The 25159-nt window shown below is 54.9% G+C and overlaps 2 protein-coding genes across 6 annotated transcripts in view; both read right to left on the bottom strand.

The window, feature by feature from the left end:
* Positions 1-2351: 2351 nt before the first annotated feature.
* On the bottom strand, positions 2352-8200 carry LOC120392247 (melanoregulin-like). The gene is made up of 6 exons (XM_039516918.1): positions 8172-8200; positions 6820-6968; positions 5138-5297; positions 4569-4659; positions 3989-4152; positions 2352-3769 (listed from the first exon to the last, which is right to left on the bottom strand). The coding sequence occupies exons 2-6, from the start codon at positions 6888-6890 to the stop codon at positions 3557-3559; spliced, it is 699 nt and encodes a 232-aa protein (XP_039372852.1). The 5' UTR covers positions 6891-6968; positions 8172-8200; the 3' UTR covers positions 2352-3556.
* A 903-nt stretch (positions 8201-9103) lies between these two features.
* Positions 9104-25159, bottom strand: part of STARD3 (StAR related lipid transfer domain containing 3) — a 32592-nt gene continuing 16536 nt past the window's right edge. For 3 of the 5 annotated variants that reach the window (XM_039516807.1, XM_039516809.1, XM_039516808.1), the window contains exons 3-15: positions 22109-22186; positions 21758-21835; positions 21607-21660; positions 21388-21505; positions 20130-20228; positions 19354-19409; positions 18309-18401; positions 17471-17533; positions 16425-16520; positions 15809-15888; positions 15265-15369; positions 13278-13371; positions 9104-11046 (exon numbers count right to left, since the gene is read on the bottom strand). In XM_039516807.1, coding sequence (XP_039372741.1) covers positions 10942-11046; positions 13278-13371; positions 15265-15369; positions 15809-15888; positions 16425-16520; positions 17471-17533; positions 18309-18401; positions 19354-19409; positions 20130-20228; positions 21388-21505; positions 21607-21660; positions 21758-21835; positions 22109-22186 — 1119 coding nt within the window. In that variant the 3' untranslated portion in view covers positions 9104-10941. The remainder of the gene's footprint in view (positions 11047-13277; positions 13372-15264; positions 15370-15808; positions 15889-16424; positions 16521-17470; positions 17534-18308; positions 18402-19353; positions 19410-20129; positions 20229-21387; positions 21506-21606; positions 21661-21757; positions 21836-22108; positions 22187-25159) is intronic. The other 2 variants (XM_039516806.1, XM_039516810.1) reach the window with 2 other exon arrangements.

Genomic DNA, 25159 nt, shown 5'->3' with positions numbered 1-25159 from the left:
TCCCAGCACCTGACACGCTGCTGCCTCGGGGAGGGGCCCATCAGAACCGCTGGGATTAGCTAGGAATGCCTGGCACGCAGTTAACAACCGCACCTGACCCTGGGAGCAGCTGGCCTGAAACAGCGAGGACTCTGGCTTGGCCAGGCCCTGGGACACGGCTTAGCCGCTGTGCGCTCTGCCCCATGCCCGGTTGCATTCCTGCCCCCCTACCAACACAGAGGCCTATGTGATTAGTGGGAGGGGGTGGGTTCAGCCCTCCCCTCGCAGATCACAGCTGAACTGGGGCACTGTGGGCGCAAACAGCTAACCCAGAGCAGGCAGGGGGTGCAGGGTCTGTCCATGCTGGGGTGCAGTAGGGGGAGCTTGGGAAAGGGGGGGACGGGGCAGAGCAGCTGTTGCCGCTGTGATTGGGGTCGCAATGCACCACGGGCTTGGCCCACCCGCTGATTTTTCCACTCCCAGGATAGACGAGCTCTGTGCCCTGCCTGAAGGCAACGCTGGCTGTTGGGCCTCAGCCTCGTCCCGCCTGCTCCCATGTTTGGTGGCATGGGGGGGGAGTTCAGCTATTCCCCCCCCCCCACCGCCCTGATGTGACTAAGCAGACAGCAGCCTGTCAGCACCTGGACAGTGGGACCCTGATCCCCCCCCTCTCCCCGGCAATGTCATGACCCCTGGGCCAGCAGGGCCGAGTGCCCACAGCTGCAGTAGCCCACTGGCAAAGCTGCCAATGGCTTGTGCTCTAGGGGCGCAGATAGCCACGTGGCTGCCATTGCTGCTGGCTAAGGGCTACCCCAGAGCAGTGACTCCGGCCCCATCTACCCCACCCCCACAGCCCAGGGGCCATGGCTGTGAGTACTGACAGCCCAACAGCCACCGTAGCCGAACCAAGGCAATATGGGGCACTGGACTCAACCCACCTTGTGCCCCATCGTCCCACCTGCGGGCCACGGCCCTGCCCCTCCACGGGGTGACGGCAGCTGTCAGCGTTAAGATGAATGGGCCAATTTCACCCCTCTTGTTTTAGGCTCTCTGCAGACTCAGGCAGGCAGTGGTGATACCCCCAACCCCAGGTCACATTTTCAATCTTTTTCTTTGCATCCTTGAGGACTAGCAATATGTTTTCTCTCTCTGTCTTTTTTATTTTAAAGCCAAACTCTCAGCCCATGACTCCAGAAGCTGGAGCTGTAATCCCAGTGCCCAGGCAAGGGGTTGTAAGAGCCCCTTCTGCATGTAACACCCATTCCCCCCAGGAGATGCACCCCCCCACCAATGTGCCTTCCCAGCCCTTTTAGGGATGCTTGACCTGGTCATACAGAGTCACGTTAACTCTGGGCTGGGGAAGGGGGCAGGAGCACGGGGGTCAGGGCAGAAGTTACACCATTACACCTAAGATCAGGGAGCCCCCCTTTGCCAAGGGGGGGGGGCAGCCTGTCCTGATCCCAGCCTCTGCCTCGTTCGTCTCCTCTTGATGCCACAGGTGCCCTGCCAGGCAGCAAAGCTCCCCCTGTCCCTTTGCGCCCCGGAGGCTGGAACCCGGCCCCGAAAGGCGGCCTCTAATCCCAGCCTGGCGCATAGAGCGTGGCTGACCTTTCCCCAGCCCGGGGACACCGCATGCTTGCCCTTTGGACTGGCCAGCTGGCCGCCAGCACCCACTCCCTGCCGCTGAAATAGACGAGCCCTCGAAGGCAATCTGCCCTCACTCCTCTTCCCCACCCCCCCGCCACTGCTGGCGCCCCACGCAAAGCTCCAGCCTGGCCTGGGCGCCCGGGCAGCAAAGGGAGGAAAATGGACAGGGAGGGGTCGGGTAAACAACATAATCAGAGACTTGTTCACTGCTTCCCGGGGCCTGCTGCCAAAGCCAGGGTGCGTGTGCGCTTTGAACTAGCACAAAGCTAGACGCCTCCTAAATCCCCCAGCTTGGGGGTGACACATGAGCCAGCTCTGCAGCAGCAACGCTGGCCACAGCCGCCCCTCTGCTGCCCCGTGCTGGGCTGCAGGGGAAGGGGGACGGCACCGTCTTCATCCCCGGCTCTACTGAGTCATTAGCTAGAACCGGGGTAAGGGCCAGAGGCACTGGGCAGGGATCAGGGCCCTCCCGTGCCAGGCACTGGACGTACACACACACTAGGGTGACCAAATGTCCTGATTTTATAGGGACAGTCCCAATTTTTGGTCTTTTTCTTATATAGGCTCCTATTACCCCCCACTCCCCGTGCCGATTTTTCACAGTTGCTGTCTGGTCACCATAACACACACACACCCCACACCCAGTCTCAGCGCCCCCTCCCCCCCACCGCCATGCCAGGCACTGTACGTACACACACCAGGCGGCTGAAATAAACAAACAGGTGGACGGCTGCAGCTCAGTGGTGCGGGGTGTGTTGCAATGCCGCACGGCTCAGGTCTGGAATAGCAGGTTGGGGGGCTGGAGACGGGTTGTGGCAGGGAGTGGGGGATTGGATTGGTGTCAGAAAAGCCACATCATTTCTCTGAATGGGGAGAGGGGGAATAGCTCAGTGGTTTGAGCGTTGGCCTCCTAAACCCAGGGTTGTGAGCTCAATCCTTGAGGGGGGCGATGTAGGGATCTGGGGCAAAAATCAGCACTTGGTCCTGCCAGTGAAGACAGGGGGCTGGACTCGCTGACCTTTCAGACTCCCTACCAGCTCGATGAGAGAGGTCTCTCTCCATATACGAACCATGCTGAGAAATTGAGGCAGAAACCCACTGCAGGGAAGTCGATGATAAAAGATGGGGGGGGGGGTGAACTGCTCCACAACCCCGCACACCCTGCCTCTGTGACTGACATTCATTACACTAGAATGACAGCACCTCCCCCCAGGTTCGTTCCATTGTCAATACACCAGTGAGCCATGGGGTATGCCTCCCCCCCACCGACTGGCTTTGGCAGGGAACATTCACACAGAATCAGCCCACCCAGGAAAGGATGAACAGCAACAGGCCGAGCTGCAGGGACCCTTCCCGCTATAAATCTCCAGCCCAGCTCCCAGGTACCCCAGTATGAATCACTGCAGCCCAGGGCCAATGCTCGTAGAAAAGCCTAATGGTTTGCAGGTGCCCTCACTGACAGACGCGGTCTAGGACTCCCCCCTAACCGGAGAGTAGCATTGCTAGTAAGCAGCCGCTGCGTTCCACCCCAGAGGTGGCTGCATGGGAGTGAGGCCAGCAGAGAGGAGCAACTCCGCCGGCTGAGCAGGCACATCCCAGCCTGTTCCAGATGACAGGCACCGCCAGACCCTCATTCCCAACAGGACGGCGCCTCGTCCCCCCCCTCAACAATACAGGAAGGGCCAGGTGGCCCCAAGCCCAGCGGGGGAAGGGTGGGGGCCAGGCAGCGGGAGGGAAGGGGAGGGGAGGGGGTTTTGCAGGTGGGTAAGAGGGCAGCAGAGGGGGCACACAGCAGATTCAGGCTGCCAACAGGCCCCAGCGCAGTGAGGGGGGGGGCTATGACCCCCTGCTCAGCACCGTACCCCCCCAGCAGCAGCAGGACACAGCGGGACAGCGCTCAGCCTAACCCGGCTGCCCCCAAGGGCAGGCCTCACTCGATCAGCTTGACCAACAAGGACTCTTCATCCATCACTGCAGCCATCTCCTCTTCCGCGCCTTGGGGCGCTGGGCTCAGCGTCACCAGCACGGCCTCCTGGCTGGGGGGCTCCTCCTCGCTGGGGGGCCCCTCCTCGGCCTCCAGGGGGTAGTAGCGCCGGGCGGCGGAGAGGAAGTCATCGCTGGCGTCCAGGATGAGCAGCCGGTCCTGGGGAAGGGGAGAGACAGCCAGGCTGGCATGGGGAGGGGCACACGGTCAGGGCAAGCAAGGGGCTATGGCCAGAGTGAGAGACCCACATCCCCCATGTGTGTGGGGCAAGAACAGCAATTACCCATCATCCCTCACTGCAGCTGCGAACTCTGCACCCCATGACTGCAGACACAGGGGAGAAGGGGCCCCACCAGCTGCCCCACACACCCCACACACCAGGACGAAGAGGTATCGCTCGGGGAGGCTGCAGTGGCGGTCGAAGAGGCTGGTCTGCTCGGCCAGGGCGGTGAGGAGCTGGCGGGCCTGCAGGGGCTGGCGCAGGGAGCTGTAGGAGGCCGTGGAGGTGATGTCGAGCAAGCTGTCTGCCTCGGCGCTGAACCCTGCCCAGGGGTGGGAGGAGAGAGGCCTTTGAGCCCACGCCCCAGCTCCATACTCGCCCTTGTTAGAGCTGCATGGGGCCTGTCTCTTCGAGGGGATAAGAACCTACTACTGCTACCAGGCGCCAGAGGAGTTACTCCTGCAGCCCTGGGCTCGTTAACACTCTGCCCATGTGGGCGAGGCTCAGAGACTCTGGCACTCAGGAGAGGCAGGGTCAGGCCTGCTCTCTGGGTCCAATGGCACGTGCTCCGTGGGGCCCTGCATCCCACTGAACAAGCCCCTTGGCTGCACGGCCTCCTGGCGAGAGGGCCCAGCCCCTCAGCCCTGGCTAAGGCTGCAAGGCAGGGCCAGGCACAGCAGGCAAAGCCTGCAACCCACCCCACGCCCCTCTCCGCCTGCAGGGAAGCAGCCGCCGTACCCAGGACCTCTAGGATCTGCCTCCATCGGTCCTTCACCTCGCGGCGGATCTGGCGGTGGGCGCTGATGTCAAAGCTCAGGCGTCGGTAGCCCTACGGGAGAGAGACTGGGGGGGTCAGACCCCAGAAACCACAAGGCACCAGCTCACCCCCTCTTCCCTTCCCTATCCAGTCCTGGCTGCCGTGCACCAGCGCCACTGATTGGCCTGCAGCCATGGTCCCAGCCCAGCCTTGGTAGGAGAGTTATGTTCCAGTAGCACCCAGAGGTGCTAAGTGAGAGCAGGGCCCTGTTGTGTTGGGCACTGCCCAAATGCCGCCAGCCCCAGCCCAGAAGAGCTCCCAGGCTAGACAGACAGGCTGGGAGGAGAAACTGAGGCAGACGGGGCAAGGACTTGCCAAAGGTCACAGCACCGATCAGTGGCAGAGCCAGGCATAGCACCCAGGCCTCCTGGGGCCCCGTTCGGAGCCCTACGTCTCCAGCCCCAGGAAAGATGAAAGCTCCCTGCGGTTCGGCATGCACAGTGGGGACCTCAGTGAGTCCCCGGGGCCCACGTGGGCCGGGGGCACCGACCTCCGAGCCCCGGCGCAGCCTGGCCCGTTTCTGCAGCAGGTTGTAGAGCTCGCGGTCGTCGTCGTGCTCCATGTGGGTATCGTCCGCGGGCTCGTTCCACAGGTTGGTGGCCTGGGCCCGTTTGCGTTTCCCCAGCTGATCGAAGTACCGGAGCATCTCACTGCAACGAGAGGAGAGCGGGCCCGGGCGAGAGAGCGCGGGGCATGGCCCCAGCCTGGCACCCAGGCCCTAGGCAGCACCGGCTGGCTCGGCCAGACACTGCCATGCAAATGGGGCCACTTTACTAAACACTGGGGCAGCTTTGCACAGGCACCTCGGGGTGGCCCCCAACACAGCAGTCATGGACCCCTCCCTTCCCAAGCCCCTCGCTGCAGGACTGGGGGTGGGGGAAGCTAGGCGGGCGCTGAGGAGCTGCTGTTGCAGGTTGTAACAATTGCTCATCCAATATCCTCCTCCAGTGGTAGCCCAGAGCCAGTGGCTCCAGGGGAAGGGGAAGGGGACCCCTCCAAACGCTCATGCGGCCTGGTGGATAATGCAGGGTCCTGGCAGGTAACCGGGAAAGGGAGTTCATGCCCCCACCTGCAAGAGGCAGTCGAGCCAGCAGGAATCTCGCAGTCACTGGCAAGGGGTGAGTGGGGGGAGGCGGGTACCAAAATGGGGAGCAGGGAAGTTTCAGACCGAGGCTTCCTTGCCCAGGTGCCGGGTGGGTTTGTTTTTAAAGGGGCATTTCAGCCCTCCCCTTTAGATCTTTGTGGGCAATGCGTCGGGGGGGGGGCGCCTCTAGGAACGTTGACTGGGGAGGAAGATCCCAGCTCACTGGTAGCAGCCATGGAAACGCTCCTTCTGCAAATCCTGATCTAGTGGTTGTAGGACCTGGCTGGAGAGCCCCTCTCTGTCCCCATCAGCCCCCCACCAAAGAAGCCCCCATCCTTGTAGAGGAAAGGGGAGCAAAGGCGATTTGGAAGCGGGGTTCAGAGGCATCTGCCCTGCAGCCATGAGCCCATCTTTCTCCAGCCTTGTATGAACGCCTGCACGGCTGCCATGTCCTGCTTCTCCCAGGGCTCGGAGTTCCTCTGACATCCACTCGGTGCCGGGATCACGGCACAGAAATGCAGCTGACCCCACTGCGGAACGTGGCGGCTGCTGACCAGCATGCGGGGATGCTGTTCCAAGCAGCTGAGCACAGGCACGCGGGGGAGAACACCTCACCCAAGCATGGGACGGGGGACGGCAGGAAGTGAAACAGAATGTGATTAGCCAGAAAACTTGGGCTAAAGTTCTCTGCTCTTGTGAAAAGCAATACGGGATTTTTAAGAGCCCCAGCGCTGGGGTTAAGGGTGGACTGTAGCTGATTCACCCTGCTGTGAAGACAAAGGATTTTGCTTCTCAGAGCTGCTACCATAGCACTGGACACAAACACAGAATTCACTCCGCTGTGGAACAGAGGGGAAGGAGGGACATGGTTTAAAGCACTGACCTGGGACTCAGTTCCACTCAGAGCTCAGCCACACATACCGCGTGTCGTGGCCTTGCTCCGTGCCTCAGTTTCCCCAACTTTAAACTGAGGCGAATAATGCTTCCTTTTGCATCCCATTCTACAGCGAAGGGACGGCCTCGCACTTCGTGCAGCGCCTCACCCAACAGGGTGCCAGTCTCACTACCCTAACGACATTAATAAATACCTGAGGAGTGGATTGTTCTCTGGCTCTTCTTGTGCACAGGAGCAGCAGCAGATTTGGTGCCAAACATCCATATTAATTAAACCCAGAGGAACAGCAGCACAAGTCTCTTGAAGGGGCAGCAGATCCTTTTCTCCTGCATGGAAACGGCTCTGAAGAAGAGTGAGTGGGACGTTCAGTGTGTTCTAAATTTAAGAAAAAAGCAAGTCATAAGCCCCGATCATGTGAGATCCCCCCTTCACCAGGGCTCACAGCCTTAAGCAAGGGGGGACGCAGCCTTGCTAAAAAGGAGGCTCTTCTCTGCATCGCTTGGGGTTACTGGGCAATGAAAGCAGGTTTGTTTCCTTCCTAGCAGAAAGCAAACCCGTGGTCCGTAATGGCTGTAAATACACGCCAGGCCCGGCCCAGGAATGATGATGATCCTGTCCGGGAAGGTTGCAAGGCAGGGCTGTCACCTCTCCCAGTACCTCGTGGGGGGAGCTGCTCAGATCCCGTGGAAATAGGGCTGCTTTAGCAGACAGGCCAGTCGGTTCTTACCGGCTGGACGGTACACTCAGGCTCAGCAGAGCAAGAACTGTCTGGGGCACAGAAACCCATCTACTTCTGGAGAAATCCCCCTCCCCCATGGGGGTGGCAGCCTTCATCCCCTCCACCCCGAAAAGGTGGTGACCCTGCTGGAGACAAAAACCGGGGCAAAAAGGGATGCTGCAGCCTGTGGAAGCCAGGTGCCTGCCAGGATCTGGAAGAATCCCTTGCACCCCTCTCTACCCACCCAAGCAAAGCCCAGGGCAACTTTCCTCTGCCTCCATGTAACTGGGCCCCGCTCCCAGCTGGAGAGGGCCTGGGCCGGGGGATCAGAATCCTGCTGGAGGCATGTGCAGTTCACTGCGCCTTGCAGCAGGAGCACCAGGGGACGGAGAACTGCAGGATGCACTGGACTCGTGCGCAGTCGCCTTTCCCTGGCCCCGGGGTTACCCCTCTGTCGACGGGGGAAGGGTGGGGCCCCATCTGCAGTAGGTGGGACTCGCAAGTGGCCGTCACCGCTGCTTTTAAGGCCCTTTGGTGAGCCAGGCCAGGCAGGCTCGGTGCTCCCAGCCGGCAGGGACAGTGCAGGTGGAAGTGGACTGCTGGCCCCTTACTAAGACTCAGTGGGGGTGTTTTGGTGGCCAGCTCCCAGCCTTGTTGGGGTTATGAGGACTCTGCCACAGGAGAGTGGAAGGGGAGCCCTGAGGTCAGGCAGGGCTCTGGGTAAAGGAATGGGAGCGAGGACTCAGATCCTTTTGCCGGCCCACTTCACCGGGGTAGTGCATAAGCCAGGAAAGTTCCCCACAATAGTGCGACCACCCCCCACTTACACAGGCTCTGTTTTACTAAACGATTAGAGGGACTGGCCCTGGGAAAGGTCTGAGGCTGCTGCTCCCCGCACCCCAGGGCTTCACACCCTTTAGGGGACGGCTATTTGCGAGCTGCCTCTTGCCATCGTCAACACCAGCCAGGCGTGGGAGGCGGGCAGAAAGGCGCCGGAGTGTCAGTGCGGCCACGGCGAGCACACACCACGGGCAGGGGTTCACGCAAGAGAGATTTGCTGCCAGGTGCGATGGAACCGGCTTCCTCGCCGAGTCGCCGGCTGGCTCGTTTCACAGGCTCAGGGCTTCTTCGTTCTTTGCTTCGTTTAAAAGAGCAGGAGCCAAGGGGCCAAATGCAGCCTGGGTGTACGGGGGGCACTTCCAGAGCCTTCAGTGATCCCCCAGAGACAGACACTTTCGGAAAAGGCAGGGGCGACTTTGATCCATCATCTTCAGGGCCTCCAGTGCCAGAAGCTGCCAGAACGCCAGCCAAGGTGCATGGGAGCCCTCTGTCCCCCGGCTGTGCAGATTCATAACCAGCCACAGGTATCACTGCCCTGTGCCCTTAGCTACAGCAAGAGCACAAGCACTTTACCCAAAAGACGGGGCCTGGGTTAGAGGTGGGGAAACCAGGCACAGGGAAAGTCACGGATTTCCCAAGGGTCACACAGCAGAGCTGGGCACAGAACTCTGGATCCCCCGTCCTCTGCGCTAGCCACTGGCCCACGCTGCCTGAAGCGGGGAACCAACCCTCCGAACGCGAGGCTGAAGGGCAGCCCAATCACCTCTCATGATCACGCTTAAAGTTACCGCAGATCTAAGCGCTGGCGACTTGTTTCTGTCATTATCCCAGTGCACCAGGGCTGCTTTCTAGCTGGCCAATGAACATCTTCCACGCACCCCCCGCACCCCGTACGGCCCCGCTCCAGGAAAGCCCGTAAGCACATGCTTATACAGTATGTGCACTGGGCTACAGCGGCTCTGAGAGGCCCAAATGACAACCCAGTGGGGCGTGGTGTGACGCTGGGCGACACGGGTCAGAGGCTCTTTTCTGTTGTAGGTTTTTATTAGACGAGGGTACAAAGGTTCCAGGGGGAAGGCAGCAGGTTATTAGAGCGACAGGCTTTCTAACCAGGCTCAAGGGGAGCCCCTGCCCGCCCTGGAACAACCACAACCCCCCTGGAACTCACCACAGTCCCCAGGGGGGTGCATGAGGTCCCCAACAGGCGCTTTGCGCCGAGGCGATCGTTCAAAAGCCTCACGTCCCTGTGTGCGCCGTGCGGGGGGAAATCGGGCTTAGGGGAGCGAGTTAACTGGATGGAGATTGGTTTCACAGGCCCGTTGAAACCAGTGAACAAGCGGAGGTCAGAATTTCTTCTTCCTTCCCCCCGCCCCACAAGGCTGCATCATCCCCCCTCACCTGCACTCCCCTCTCCTTCATGCTCATGAGCGTTAGTCTACGCCCAGAGCAGGGGACTACGGCCCTTCCTTATGAAAACGGGGTCACAGCCTCGGAGGCCCAGTAGCCGTCGCCTTCCTTTGACCGCCCTACGCAGCCAAAAGGGACTTGCCAAGGTCGCTCGTTCCCGGACTGAAGTGTTTCCTGGAATCGGGCGATTCTTCTCCGAGTTCAGAACCATTCCCTCACCAGCACCCCGCCCCCAGGCGCCACGGCTGGTACGTCAGTGAACTAGGGCAATGGAACAGCCTTGGCAAGGCTCCACTGCTCGGAGGCCCTTCGCCGGAGCTCGTGGGGGACACGACTTCACAACAGGGGAAGCTGCGAGAGCTGGAGAAGCTGTTATCTGAATAGTGTTTTCCCAGGGGCGGGTTGCTTGTGGGTGCCCTTCCCCCAGGCCCAGTCACATCGGAGACCCAGAGATGCCCCCAGCTGGGGCTGCAGAACCGTTCTAGACCTGCAGAGACGCTGCCCTGGGTATATTTCACAGCCTTTTGTGGACCACAAAGGCCTAAACTAATCTGCCACTGCCTGGCAATACCCTTATCAGCGTGTTCGCACAGCCGAGCCCTGGCAGCTGAGGAATGACAAGGGGTAGCCAAGTGCCTACAGGGTGCGAGCTACCAGCCATGCCACGTGAAGCAATGCCTGGCAGCAGATCAGAAGCAAAGGCCGTCACACGCTACCTGATGGTGAGAGTTTCTCCATTTCCCACTTTAACCATCCTCCAGCAGCAAAATGAACAGGGATGCCTGGCCCCGCCCTTCCCTCGCCTCCACAAGGCGTTTAGGTAAATGCAGGAGCTCCGGACGGATGAAAGTCACACCCAATTATCAGAACGTTTTAAAAAAGGACGGGAGACAAACTGGGGAAGTGGTGGGCTTATCCAGCCAGGAACTGCCACCTCCGCTGGGTATGGCGAGGGAAAACCAAGTGATCAGTAAAGGGGTTTGGCACATGTTTAAATCACTAAAGGCTCCGCTGATTCCCATAGCAGCTCAGTTAGTTTGATCCTTGATTGGAGGGGTGAAGAGAAAGGGATCTGCGGGAGTGGGGAGGGACTGAGGCATCCCTCGGGCCTCTCAAGGCATCCACCCCCCTTTCTGCATTCCTGCAAAGGTTGCTCCAGTGTTAGTATTGTTGCAGTGATACACCTCCCTGGTCCATGGTCTGGCTCAGCCCGTCCTGGGGGGAGGGAAGAGGTCTGCGTTCCACGCAGGCGGCTCCCTGGCAGGCTGGCTCCGGCCCCTTGGAAGTTGTTCCCCACTCTGCGTTGAGAGAGGGTGAAGGAATGTCCCGTGGAGGGTCAGGCGCTGCAGCTCAAGGCCTGCCCGACGCCTCGCTGACCCGCTGCCGCAGGTGGAACGCAAACTCGAACATGGTAGCTGCCAGGCTTTGATGGATAAGGTAACGGGGAAGCCGACCCTACAGAAAAACAACACAACGGGAACACGGGGTTATTTTGCTGATTATGATTGTACATGATTCCTATCCTGCATCTGAATCCTGGGGAAAGCCGTGCTACGGCTCGTGTCTCAGGGGCACTGCTCGTTTTAAGTCCCACTCGAAGCCAGCACCATGTTTCCTGCACAGGTCTCTGTGGCCGCTCGAGATGGGTTCCACTGAGTATGAACCAGAGCATCTCAGAGCTTTTTTAAGGACCACATCAGTGCGGTAACAGGACGGGCCCTGCCTGGCAGATTGGCGAGAACCACAGCAAAGAGCCGTGACAGCTCCCAGCTGCTTCGAGCTGCTTTTGAGTGCAACAAAGTGTTTTGAGGTCTATACAAAACCCTGCATGGTTTGAGTCCTCAGCTGCCCCGTGCCAAACTGCAGCAGTAGCCAGCAGCAGTGGCATTCAGACAGTCCTCACCCAGCGGCAGGGGGCTGAGGGCAGAAGGTGAGGCAGGGGCAATCTGTCTCCTGTGTTTGTACAATGCCTTGCGCAGTGGGGTGCTGGTCCGTGACGGCGGCTCCTAAACGCTACCGCAAACCAGATCATCAACAACAGCAATAATTCACCACGGGATCCCCACCAAGGCCCAGATCTTGTAACTTCGAGGGCCCGCAGCAAGGCCGATTTTGCCAGCCCGTCCCTGTGGGGACTGCATGGAAGGGGCTGAGAGGGTGTTTGGTGGGAGGCCGTTCTGCAGGGTACTATGAAGTATTTGCACTGCTGTTCCACCCTGGTAGCCTGTCATTGACCAGGACCCTGTTGCGTTAGGCGCTGGTCGAAAAGACCACCAAGGGCTGCCCCCCGGGGCACCGAGGGGAAGGACATTGACCCAAGGGCGTTTCAGGGTGGCTGGTTTTATAACACGTGCACCTAGAGAGCTTGGGGAATCTTCAGATCAGAACAAATTCACTGGAGCTCTCAGCCTTCATCACAGAGGATGTAACCACGGCTGCGTTTTACAGGCATTTCTTCAGGGACACAGGATATGCCAGGAGGGATGGACCCGTGGGTCCGCCTGGCTCGGTAGCCAGTCTCAGACAGTGGTTAGCCCCAGATGCCTCAGGCGAGAGCTGGCTAATGGCCAATTCCGAATAGCTTGGCTGCTACAGAGGTTTCTTCCTCCCAGGCAGCAGCTAGCAGGGGCTGAGGGCCTGTCGCACAGAACTGTGCAAATGGCCGATTCCTTTAGAGGCTGGACAAACTCCAGAGCCAGTTCCCATAAAGCAAACCCAGACGCAAAGCACTGGACACAACAGCCCGTGTGAGAGGCGCAGCTGGTTTTTTGCTGCTCTCGGCTACATCCCCCCGTTTGATACCCCAGCAGGACGGCTGATTTTGCCAGTGCTTTTCAGTCATGTTACGAGCAACAGACTAACCGGCCGACTTCCCCGATGAATGAGGACTTTGTGCTTCCCTGCTGCAGCGGCGGGTTACCACGTCAACAATGGGACAGCTCATCTCCCACCAGCCCCCCGCACCTGACCCCGGCTGGCAGCTCTTCTGTATGCTGCCCTTGTCCGAGCAGACAGCAGGGAGCAAACGCGGCAATGCAGCCAACGGCTCCAGCTCGGGGCCACTCGCCGTGTTTCAGGCGCCTTGCTCCACGCGTGCAGAAGTTAAGCGTGCCAGGGGAGGCTGTTGCGATCGCAGGTTACTGGCGGCAACGGACACAAGGGTGGGCAAGCTTTGGGACAGCACGACAACTGCACGAGGACAGTTGACTTCTGGTACCCAAGCAGTACAAAAATACAAACAGTTCTTCTCTCGGCCGGTCTATTCTGCACCAAGAACTCAGATTTATGGTCAAGATGTTTAGGAATCAGCGGTGATTTGGGGGGAGGGGGGCAGCTCAGCACACCTGAAAGGGGCCAGATGTTCCGAAAGGGCTCAGCACCCACCCCTGGAAGAATCAGGCCCCGTTAAAGTGTCCCAAGCTGGGTCCCCAAAACCATTTTTGAAAGTGCCTGATACACCCACAGGTCAGTCCTCAAGGGCTTTGTGGCAGGGTGTGAGCCGGCTGCCTTTGGGACACAGGCACCTGAGGAGATGGGTTTGGTTGCACTGTTAGCACCACAGGTTTGAGTTCTCCTGGGTGGGGATTAGATCTCACTGCTTGCAAATACTGGCAGAGCCGCGAGCCAGATTCTCCACCTTGTGCTCCAGGGAGCCCAGGCACACGCCGACATGGAACCCGCTTTACCTTGAGGTCCGTGTTGAGGATCCAGATGAAGGTGCACACTTTGGGATTGGTGGCACATTTCAGTACAATGAAACCTCCTGGCCCGTTCTCGCCCCTTGGAAAAGGAACAGCACAAAGATTGCACAGCTGTGAGGCTCTGTAGACACCGTGTCACAAACACACGCAAACACACACTACCAGGCAGATGCACACGCATGCAGCCTGGATCCTGAACGCACCCATGCAGTGCAAGGACACCAGTATGTTCGAATGATCCATTACTGCACTTGGGTGCAATGAGAGGCAGGATGTCAGAGCTGGAGCAGTCCTTGGGCAAACCTAACTGGGAAACAAAGCGGGAAGGAGCTCGCTAGCTCTGCTGCCAGAGGATGCCGCCTCTTCAGCTGCCATGTAAGGGATTCCCGCTCATCCCACACCTTCAGCTTTTATTTCCACGGGAAGAGCTAAGCGAGGGCCAGTGGCCTGTGGGAAGGGACGTTGGTGGGGCCTAGTAGGCGTTTCCAAATCACAACATTCCCTGCTACTTCCACTGGCCCCAGCAGAGACACAGACATGGATGGGCCGAGAAGATGCCTCTCTACCTGCTGGGGGTGCTATGGCAGGATTAGCTCACACTGGCAAATGCTGCCTTGCAGTCCTGCTACTTGGGCTCTGCTCTGGGGACAGAGAGGGCCTTCCGTCTCCAGGGTGGCGGTTCTCAACCTGTTTACCATCGTGGCCTGCACACGCAGCTCTCCATGTATAACGCAGGCCGCATCCACGCAATATATATACTACCTGTATGGCAGGGAGGATGTCACATGGGCCACAGCTGTGTGCGGATTGGGCCGCAGGTTGAGAACCGCTGCTCCAGTGGCTGTCGGTGGGGCCTGTCTCACCAGCACTACATTTGCTGGATATTGCAAAGCAAACCCTTTTTGAACGCAGGTGCTGGTGGAAAGGTCCCATGTTGCTGAGCGCTGTAGAGAACGAAACCCTTCCTGGGCAGCCTCCCCTTCACTGCTCTTGGTCTGCTTAGCAGGGGCAGATACCGACTGATCCCTACTGACATGTGCCGGATTTGTGACTAAGAGGCGAAAGGCCCCTATCCATCCCGATAGGTTTTAAAGGAGATGCACGTCACCACTTCCCAGCTTTGCGACGCTACGTACATTTCTGCTGGATGTGGCCTTAAAAAGATTCGAGGCCTGAAAAGCCCCAGCACCTAAATAGACTGAGGCAGTTACTGAGCCTGTGAGTTAAATGTCAATTACTTTAATCAGATTACTCAGAAAAACAAAGTCAGTAAGAGAAGCAGCTGAGCTGGTCACTAGCCACCTGAGGCACAGCCTGACTGTAACAGAGAGGCCTTGTTGGAAGAGATTCAAACCCAGATTAATGCATCACAAGGCAGCCGGCCACTGTAGCTTGGAGTAGAGAAATGCCAGAGACCTTGGCGAGTGCTTTGAGAGGCTCCGTATGGAAGGGCCCTCTGTTTACACCGCCTGCTCCGTCTCTCTGTGCCCTGGGCCTCTATTAAAACTAAGGCCAGGCATGAGAGAAGAAAAGGGCACATGCATAACAAACAAAACCCAGGAGGAGTTCAGCTGCTTAGTCCCCCTTTGAAGTTGCAACTGTCCCTGCGTGAGAGCTAATTCCACAGCAACGGGATGTGGAGTCGGTCAGGGGTTTTGATCTGTCGTCCCCCCTACCCTGCCCCACTGCCTCAACCCGAGCTGCTGCTGACCTCCTAAGCAACACGCCGATTCCATACCTATTGTTCTTTAAACAAAGGAAGAGGAACACGGGAAGCAGAATACAGTTCCACAGACAGATGGGCTGCCAGCGTTTTTGTAAAGCGGCAGCTTCCTTTAAACAGTGACAAGAAATTCCCTCCCACCCTTTTTTAAACTCAAGCGTCTGTTTGCAGTGAGCATATAATATTACGTAGCAGCGTGCGCTATAAGAAAAATTAGACAGTTCCCCATGCCAAAATCAAAACTCTTACCTGACGTATTTGGACAGCGGAGGCTTCAAACCATGAGTGGTTGACATCCCTGAGGAAATATAGCGGTCTCGCCTTCGCTCAATGCGACGCACGTTTACAAAGTCCCTGTGTAAATAAAGGGGAAGGCAACTGCTCTGGGGTCTGCCTGGGAGCTTTAGGACTGCACAGACGTGGAAGGGCCAACATTCAATCTAAGCCCTATGGAAAAGGTGGCAAAACGTATTTTAATATGGAGACGCTATGTACATTTATGGTTATTAAAGGGACAGACCAGGTATTTAGTGACTCGGACAGAGGCTTGGAGCCAAGACTCCTGGTTCTCGTCCGGGCTCGGCTATCAATCTCGGCATAGGACCTTGGGCAAGTCATTACACTACATACTCCACTGTGTTACCCACCCACAGGGCAGGCTAGAAGTGCCCTCTTGGACCCATCATATGTTTCGTGTATAAGACGATGGTTGGCCTGGAGCTCCCTCACACAAAATCTCCCTGACGTGTTCTAGGTGCTCGTCTGACTGGGCACCGGGGCGGAATAAACTCACCTGGGCGACACTACACCCCCTGCAGCCCCTGCTGCAACATCGTATGAGATAATGGTGTTATCTTCAACCCGCTGTAAGATCTGAGTGAAAGAAGGACAGAATAAGATGCTTCCTCGCACCCGCCTGTGGATCCGTACATGCCAACAGCTGGGAATAAGGAGCCTCCCTCAAAATTGCCCCTGGATCTAAAACAAGTGAAGAGCTTTTAGCGGCAGATCTGACGAATACGGGCCTTGCAGAGTCCAGCATTAGCAGGACCACGTTCGCCTTCTGGTGTTGGGAATGGTCTGCTCTGCCCTTCTGTCTAGCGAGCAGGCATTTCCTTCGCATCCTGGACACAGCAACCGCCTAGGATGAGTAAGTGCCTCCAAGCCAGGGCAGCAAGTACGACCTTGGCTCTGCTCCTCGGCCCACGCCCTGGGGCTTTCAGACAGATCGGCTCTTGGTGCAACTAGCTACTTCGGCACGTTCACACTGCCTGGATGAGCAATGCATCGGGATTACAAATGCAGCCAACCCAGCTCCTGCAGGGCCAGGCACTGCATGCAGTAGGCTCTGTGCTGGGAAGTTCCAGCCCCAAAGGGTTATTAAAATGCCATCGTCACAAAGCACTTGCCTGGCAAGCTGCCACCGTTTTATTCCACAGGATCATCCTCTCAGGTTGGAGAATCACCTCCTGGTAGACTGTTTCAGCAGGACACTGCAGGAAGGCCTGAGAAAAGGACCAGACAGTTAACAGTTTGGCCCAGTTGCCTTCCCTGGGGCGTGTATTCAACAGCACAAGATAAAGATCATTAGGGACAACAATGGAGTGAAACAAGCGCTCATGAGAAGCGATCGCAGAACTACTGGCTGCAGCCAGACAGTGCAGACAGGAATAGCGTACCTCCATCCTGAGCAGAACCACCCCTGCTATTCCACCCCTGGGCTACTCCAGCGTCTACCGAAGCAGACAGCTGTTTCAGGAGGCTCATGGAAGGCTACTAAGTGCATCAGCAAAAACGAAACACTCGCATTCATCGGCAGCCTCGGGTAGGTCTTTAGAGGCAGAGGGATAATGCAGTAACATGGGGTCACCCAGATCTCCGTTCATTAAGAGCCTTTTCCTGTGCAGTTCTTGCAACGTACGTACTGGCACAAAGACAAGGTCGCCACGGCAATGGGCCTTCACTAAGAGATTGCTTATAGCCAAGCCACTACAATGAGTCACTGCCTAACATCTGTTAATGCCAGATTGTACCTGAAGTGGGATCAATCCTGATCTTGCTGGACAGTCAGTCACTATCTTACTGTAGTCCTGGAAGTTGAGGTTGGAACAGGATGCTTTGGTCACCTGGTCCATCTATCTGCCATTGGATGCCAGTGTATTTGTGGGGGGTTGGACTGGTCTAGTTTTGGATGGCAAGCCTGGGTGTTACCCGGGCAGTAGAACAGAGCTCAGTGTAAGAACGCAGCAGAGTTGTATTAATGAAAGTCCCTCCAACCAGCAGAACGGGCCTTACAATGCCACATGCGTTGCAGTTTGACCTGTACTGCTGTAGCCACAGAAGAGCATGAGTGACCAGCTGTGCTGGGGCATTAAGCAGTTACTGCACGTGGGTTATGCCCCTACAACAAAGCTGCAACTTACCAAGCAAGGAGGTGGAGGCCATAGGTCCTTACCTTTAAAATAAAGGTCTTGCCGTGGAAAGGAATTTCAATGGTGTAAACAACATCGCCAAACTCCTGTACAAGAGACAGTCAAGTCACACTTCACATGCACAATACTTCACGCGCCTGTAGCACCTTTCACCCCAGGATCTCCAAGCACATTTTAGACTTGTGTCACTAGCCAGGCTGCAGAACGGCAGTCCTGCTGCCATCACTAGAGTCAGCACTAAAACGCAACCCCCTCCATGGCGGGACCTTTTAAAAGTACAGCTCGACACTCTGCAGCAAGTTTAGGACAGGAAGTGAAGACTGCCTCCAGCTGAATTTTAACACACTTCCAAAAATCCACATGTATCGATGGCTGCAAACAGAATGCAACACGCAGTGGCATAAGCGTGACAAGGCACAGAAATGGGATGAATCTGTAGCTGGATGCGTAGCAAAGGGAAGGAGTCTATTGCATGTGACAGCTCCCTTAATGCGGGGCATGATGTTTTTCAAAATGGCACCACTCACTCCCTTGTTTTACCAACCAACGCCTTTGATCCTTTCCCATTCGGTCAACCGCAGTTCCACACCATAACTGCAATTAAAGGCTAACCACGCTCCTCCACCTGCCTGTGGAAAGACTGATGGGTTCCCTCTCCTGTCAAACACGAAGGTAATTGAACGCCTAATTAAATAAGAGGCGATTTACATTTAACTGAACTGGAATAAGATTCCTAATTCAATCATGTCATTGTAATGCTTGTTAATTTTTCGTGGCGTAACCAGGTTCTGAAAGCCACGTCGTTTTGTGGTCTGTGCTAACCCCTTCGTGCTTTCAGCGGCAAAGAGGGGTGATACTTGCATTGTTTTTTTCGAATTTCCAGTTCTCCTCCTGGGCTAGGATTTGATCCACAACCTCCATTGCTTCTTTGCCTTGTTGGACGTATCCCTTCTCCTAGGAGGAAATGCAATCTATTTACTGCTCCCTTTAGTCACAAGCCTGGGTGTGCGAATGAGTGAGTTCGCCTCCTAGTGGTTGGGCAACAGAGGAAGGGACTTTCCACTACTGTGCCTGCTACAGATCCTCCTTTCACTCGGGTGGCAGAGGCGAGCGTGTTGCACGTAGCAGGCCTAGCTGCGTCTCTCCACAGTTGCGATGCCCTTCATCCCGAGAGTCCCCCGCCGTTTTTGCCAGATGAAATGGTACAAGCCACAATGAGATCACTTCTCCTCCCACTGAGCTGCAGCCACCTCTGGGGTGAACCAGCAGCGGCTTAGCTGCACAGCTGTTTTGGAAAGGATGTGAAGAATCGTGTGTCCAAGTGAAACTACAGTGGGACGTTAGGGAGGTAGAAGGCTGTTACCCAAGCTGGAATTTGACAAGATAGTGGAGTCAATACCCCCCTTCCTCCTTCAGCAAAGTCACCATGTAACCAGTAAGAGCAAAGGAAACTGGAGGGAGCAGGAAGGAGACGAGCTGCTGTCAGAGCCACAGACGCCTTTAAAAGCCAACTACAGGACGGGGGTGAAGGGCAAAGTAAGTGATGCTGCACATGAGCGAATGATTCTCAGTAACGAGGGGTGACTGGATACTGAGTCAGAGCAGCTTTTCCTAGAGCACATGAGCAACATCGCTCAGCTAAGGGAATGATTTGCCCCTGTTTCTTGGCAGCAAGTAACATATTTCCTGACCTTCAGTTCTGAGAGAAGAAGAAGAAAGATTCTGTCCCCTTTCACCCCTCGATTTATTCAGCACCCTGGTGGTACATGCTGGAGTAATTAGCTGATTACAAACCCTCATGGCCACATGCATTAAGCAGCCATCAGAGCCAGACACAGAGATGCTCGGAACTAACGGTGGCAAAAGTGGGTCTCTAAAATGGCAAGATCACCGCTGCTCCATTTACCTGGGCTGTTAACACTTTCCTCCCCACACCTTCTTCATCAGACTCGTCGTCCGATCCTAAAGAAAGGTACAGAGTTGGGAGGCAGCTAGAGATCCTGCTGGTATGATTTTATGAAGAGGGGAGGGGGCCCTCCCTCCCGCCCCACTTCACCCTCCAGATGCACAGATTCATGCAGGCTAGTCTGTGTGTTCTTACAGGAACAGCGACAGTGGTTACAATGGGAAATGCTCCAGTCCCCCAGCCTCAATGCAGTCCCCTCCGAAAACGCACCAAAGCCACCAGGGGAACACCCTTTTCTGCAGCAAGCTGTGCAGCTCACACTAGCTCTTTGGGTGTCCAGGGTGAGGCCTTTGTTCTTCCCAGAGCAACCTCCGACTGTGCATTTCAAACCCTGTGTCCTGAGGCCTGGAGCTTTGGTTTAAAACACAGCTGAGAATGGATTTTGGTAGCACTGAAAAGTCAGGCATCAAATGCAAAGTAAGTGGCTACTTCTCCACCTCCTGACAATCTTTTTCCGACCCCACAGCTGGGCACAAAAGCAGATACACAACATAACCTTCCCCTGGCACTGGAAGCAAAGGGGATTTCGTGGCACTGTGTTGTAACACTGCTCAAAAGGTCGGTCTAATTAGGCAAAGCTCAGCGAGGAACTTTGAGAGGCAACAACAGGGAAAAGGAAACCCAGGGGATCCTGCAAGCGGAACAAGCTGAGAAAGCAACTCAACCCACATACAAAAGGTCACTGCATCCCAAGAAGAGGCAAAAACATTTGTCACCTGCCAAGGACTCCGGAGGGGAATAGAACTGCCCGTCCGAGAGGGCCCCGGAATAGAGCAGAGGGCCCCGGAAGGCTGCGGCCTGCGCTGCCAAGTACCCTAGGGAACCAAGGGACACACAGAGTCACTCTCTACAGAAGCCAGAGTTTACTCTTAACATTCCTCCAGGTCAAACTACCCCAGTTAACTGACGCTTGGAACACAGCTCTGTACTGGGACCCAGGCGGTCTCTGGGGGACACAGCCCAGCCTGGAGGGAGCGTTCAGTCCCTCTTCCCTCACTTTTCATGTGAGACACAGCACTTTATGTGCACGGAGATCAATGGACTCTTTTGCCTGTCAAATCCAAAGGTGATTAAGCGCCTAATTAAATAAGAACTTTCCCTCGAAGCAATCCAGAACACGCTCTTAATCCAATAGAGGCATTAAACACTTGCTCATTTTTCATCTTAAAACCTCCTCACAAGACCCAAACGTTCTCTGGTTTTTCCCAGCCCATCGATGCATTTGCGATCAAGTCTCACTCGACAAATTCTTCCTGGTTTAGACGCCGTCACTCACTCACACTCTCACACTACCCCTACCCGTTGGGAAGACAAGAGTGAGATGAGAAGCTCCTTTGGAGAGCTACAGGTCAGAGTGGGACCCTGGGCTGAGTACATGGGCCTGATTTTCAGTCAGGGTCAGCACCCTCCACCCCCACTCGCGTCCATAGGACCTGTGGGTGCTCAGCACCTTGGAAAAAGTCCTAGCGTTTGAGGCCAGAAGGGCCCATTCGATCATCCAGTCTGAGCTGCCATATAACCTCGGCTGGAGAATTTCAGCCAGTCTCCCCTGTGCTGATCCCAGCAACAGGGGTTTGGCTAAAGCATCACTTCCAGACGGGCACACGGGCTTGACTTTAAAAGATGGAGAATCCAACTCTCCCCTTGGGAGATTGTGCCAGTGGCTAATCGCTCTCACTGTTAAATATTAAGGCCTTATTTCTAATTTGAATTGGCCTGACTTTAAACTTCCAACCACTGGCTCTCATTCTGCCTCTCCCCTTTACGGTAAGGGTCCTTTTAGCAGCTGGTATTGTCTCCCTGGAAAGGCATTTCTATACCATAATCAAGTCAGACGAGGCAATTGATCCCCACAACCTGCCTGGAGATAACTTCTAATCCTGGTTCCCCTTCCCACACACCACCTGGCAACAAGCTGCTGCCAAAGCCCCAGCGGTTTGTTTGCTCCAGCTGCAAAGAAGGAAAGTGACTTACATCGTTCCTCTTCCGCCTCCTGAGATAGGACTTTAAAATCCAGGAACCACGTTTCAAGCCAGGCGATAACGAAAGAGACGATGGGAAGTACGTACCCAAAGGCCCCCTTGACTAGCAGCTGGGGGAGGAAAAGAAAGCCACAGGGAGTTTACACAAGCTGGGAAGTCACCGCATGAGACAAAACAAAATCTCCCATTAGAGCCCTTGAGAGCAACTGACCTCCGAGAGGATGACCTTCACGATGAGGAAGGCACTGGACACCAGCGTAGTGAACTGGAAAAGGGAAGACAGTTACACAAATCTACATGCCAGCTTCAGTTTAAAGAAAGAAAAAGTCCAATACATCAACAACAGGAAATGGATTCCTTACCGCGATGACCCACCAGTGGCGCAGTTTTAAGAGTGCATAGCCCAGAAGTAACACCGAAAACCGGAAAAAAGCCAAGACCTTTAAAAAACAAAAAAGGCACAGATAAGGACAGAGTCATTACTATTTCCATTACACTCATGCCAAACATGCAGGGTGCCACACAGACAGAGCAAGATCTTCAGGGCACGGACTATCTAAATAGTCAAGACAAGAGGTGGGAGGGGAACAGCCCAAGGTCCCTCAGCAGGTCAGTGCAGAGCTAGGCACAGAAACCCGTGCCCTATCCAATAAGCCACCCTGCCGCTATCTTAGAGCGAAATGTCTTTCCCTTTGGCGGTTTAGCATACTTACAAATATATCAAAGAATGAGGTTTTAAACCGGTACTCAATGATTTCGATCTCCAAGTTCTTCTGAATGCCATTGTTGGTCTGAGGGTTAGAGAGAATGGAAACAGAGAGATGTTGAGTGCAGAGATAAACTAAAGAGGATACAAATCAGATAGTTCTGTTTAAACATTAGTCAGCTCAAGTTAGGTATCAGGGCTGTCTGCTCAATGCATCAGTGGACTCATCAGCAAATGTTTAGCCATGAATGTATGCAACACCCCACTTCACGTCCATTTCACTGTCTGTTTCACACCCAAGTAACAGAGCAGAAGCAGCATGTAAATGCATTAAGAAAAGGCTTGAGTACCAGAAAGTATTGAAAAAACACCCACTGGTTTAAAAAAACAAAACAAAAACAAACAAACAAAAAAACCTCACACTGAAAACAAGCTTCCTTAAGAAAACTGTTTTTGTGTCTTTTTTCCACTTGGTTCCTGATGCTAACCAAGGACCCCTTGCAATCCCACGCCCACGGAATACGCAGCCACGTTGACCCGTAGGATTTCAAACAAACATTCTCTTTTCGGATCCAGACACGCCTCTGACAAAGTGGGTATTCACCCACAAAAGCTTATGCTCCAATACATCTGTTAGTCTATAAGGTGCCATAGGACTCTGTGTTGCTTTTTGGATCCAGTTATTGGAAGTGTGCTCTGAATGGAATTGAAAAAAATAACTGGTTTTCTTAAAGGACCATTGACGAAGAAAGAACTCACAAGGTTGTGTGATTGATGTTGCTTCCACAGAGTGTTGTCTACATAAATATTCCTGTTCTTTTACAAGTTATTCCATACAAGATCTCTTCAAGACTACTTCAGATCTGTCCTCGGACGATCTCTCTTAACAGGCATTCAGTCAACTCCCAGGTAAATGCGCTGTGGCTCGAGGCAGACGGGAAAAAAGGAAGCCTATTCATTCTGTATAGGAATGCTATTAAGGGTCTAGCATCTATTGTGTCAAAATAACTCTGCTTCAGAGCATAGTTAAGGGCCTGCCAGTGGGATTTTTGTACCACAAACCCTATTTTTAGAGGCTTGGAACTGTGGCTTATGAGGGACTGGATGGTTCAGGTAATTGGAACCAGCCTTTCACCTTCAGGCTATTGGGTGGAATACAGCCCAGCTGGACTGGAAGTTGTTACAATCTGACAGCTGTTTCATGGTCTATGAGAAACCAGTTGGTGGGTCTTCGTCCTTAGCGGACAGCCATTCGCATCAGAAGAGCCGCGGCTGTAACGCGTACTCCTTTGCTGGAGGAGAAGCCAAGGACTGACTAGGCAGCCATCAAAAAGCATTCCCCATAGATCAGGGCTGGGGCACACTGGAGGAGAGCAGTGGTTCTGCACTGCTGCTGTCATGCTGTATCTGTTCTGTGGCGAGAGGAGTTCGGTCTCCAGGGCTGGCAATCCAGCAGGCTTCACAGAGCTGCAGCTTAAAAATTCATTCCACGACTGAATTTGACAAGAGCTCTCACCCCCGGAGGAAAGGGATGAGGGCTTTGGGCTAAATTTCTTGGAAAAAATGAAAGTTTAAACAAACATCGCTGCCCTGAACAGACAAAAGAGACTGTTTGGGGAGTTCTTTAACTCAGAAATGAACGTGCTTGGACAATTCAAGTTTGCAGGTGACTGGTGCACTTAATGAGAACTGAAGGAGTTGCCAATATTGCAACAAGCGAGCGAGAACCATTTGAGTGTTTTAGAAGCATGAGTCACTGCACAAACCTGGTACTTTTCACAGCAGTGCAAATGAGCCTTCTTAACATTTTCAAACACACAGCTTCTGGGCGCAAGGCCCATAGGTTACCAGTCTCAGTTCAGGGCAACTCACGAGCTAACATAGCTGTGAGCAAAACTGGAGCATGAAATATAATTTGGTACCTTGGACACTAGTTTTATTTCCAGGAGTCACGTTGCAAATCAAAATACAAGTGATCCCTCCTTCCCCTCCCACCAGCCCTGGAAGAGGGAAATCCCACAGAGTCAAGGGAATTCACAAGAGGACAGGTCCCACAAGGGGTTTCTACTGTAACCCATTGGCCCTAATGGAACACTGGCTGTTAATTTCCTTGCTGCTGTGGTTCCTAGACAGACCCTCAGTCCTACTCACATCATTTCTGGGGGGTGGCGTGAACTGAACTGCGGACTAAGATAAACTGTTAAGTGCAGACTCTGAACGAGGTAAACAGGACATGAAGATAATAGCTGATATGTCCTCAGGGATCCAGTCATAATAAATAAGGCCAGGCCGGTGAGGGCTGCACGTAGAATTGGAGATGCAGCTCCGATCATCTCCTTTCTGCTCCAACCATAACAGATAGAACAGCAGCACATGCAGCTTCAAAGCCCAATCGCAAATGTGTAAGCAAGAAGTCTCTCCCTGCAAAATGTGACATCGCCATCACCTGGCAGAGGGCAGGGAACAACACAACCCAAGACACAGGCAGTGGCCAGCAAAAAGCCCATCAGTTCCCCTTTACTAAGGGGGACACAGGAGAGGAGCTTGGGCAGAACAGACCCAATGCTCAGACTGAGCAATACAGGTATCCACAGGATCTCAAAACAGACTCGTTTCCAGCTGGGATGGTAGCACCATGCTGTTGAGATGCTGCTTTTCTGACCACTTATTCATATCACAAGCAAGGGAGCGCCCTGTAACGCCCCCCACGTTTCTCATTTATATACAATTGTGATCTTGCATATAAAGCATATAAACCACGTATGGTTGTCACTAAAACATGCTGTAAGTTGGGGAAATCAGCCAGATCTTAGCTCCCCAGAGGCAACAGCAAGGAAAGTAACCAACGCCCGAGCGGGGAGCCATTGTCCAGCAAGGGAGCTGCAATTCAATGACTCACCTGCACGAGACCACACCAGGGGAACTGCTCACCCTTGCCTGGAGACTCAGCAATGCCCCCCCAGACATGCCTGGATTCCCAAGGGCACATGGGACTAAAATACAACAGCAGGCCCATTCTTCGCCTTTCTCCTGCCCCCACCCATGCTGCAAGCAACAA

This window comes from Mauremys reevesii, linkage group 27 (assembly GCF_016161935.1).
Source record: "Mauremys reevesii isolate NIE-2019 linkage group 27, ASM1616193v1, whole genome shotgun sequence".
Taxonomy (NCBI): domain Eukaryota; kingdom Metazoa; phylum Chordata; order Testudines; family Geoemydidae; genus Mauremys; species Mauremys reevesii.
This window is presented reverse-complemented; position numbering and strand designations above follow the sequence as displayed.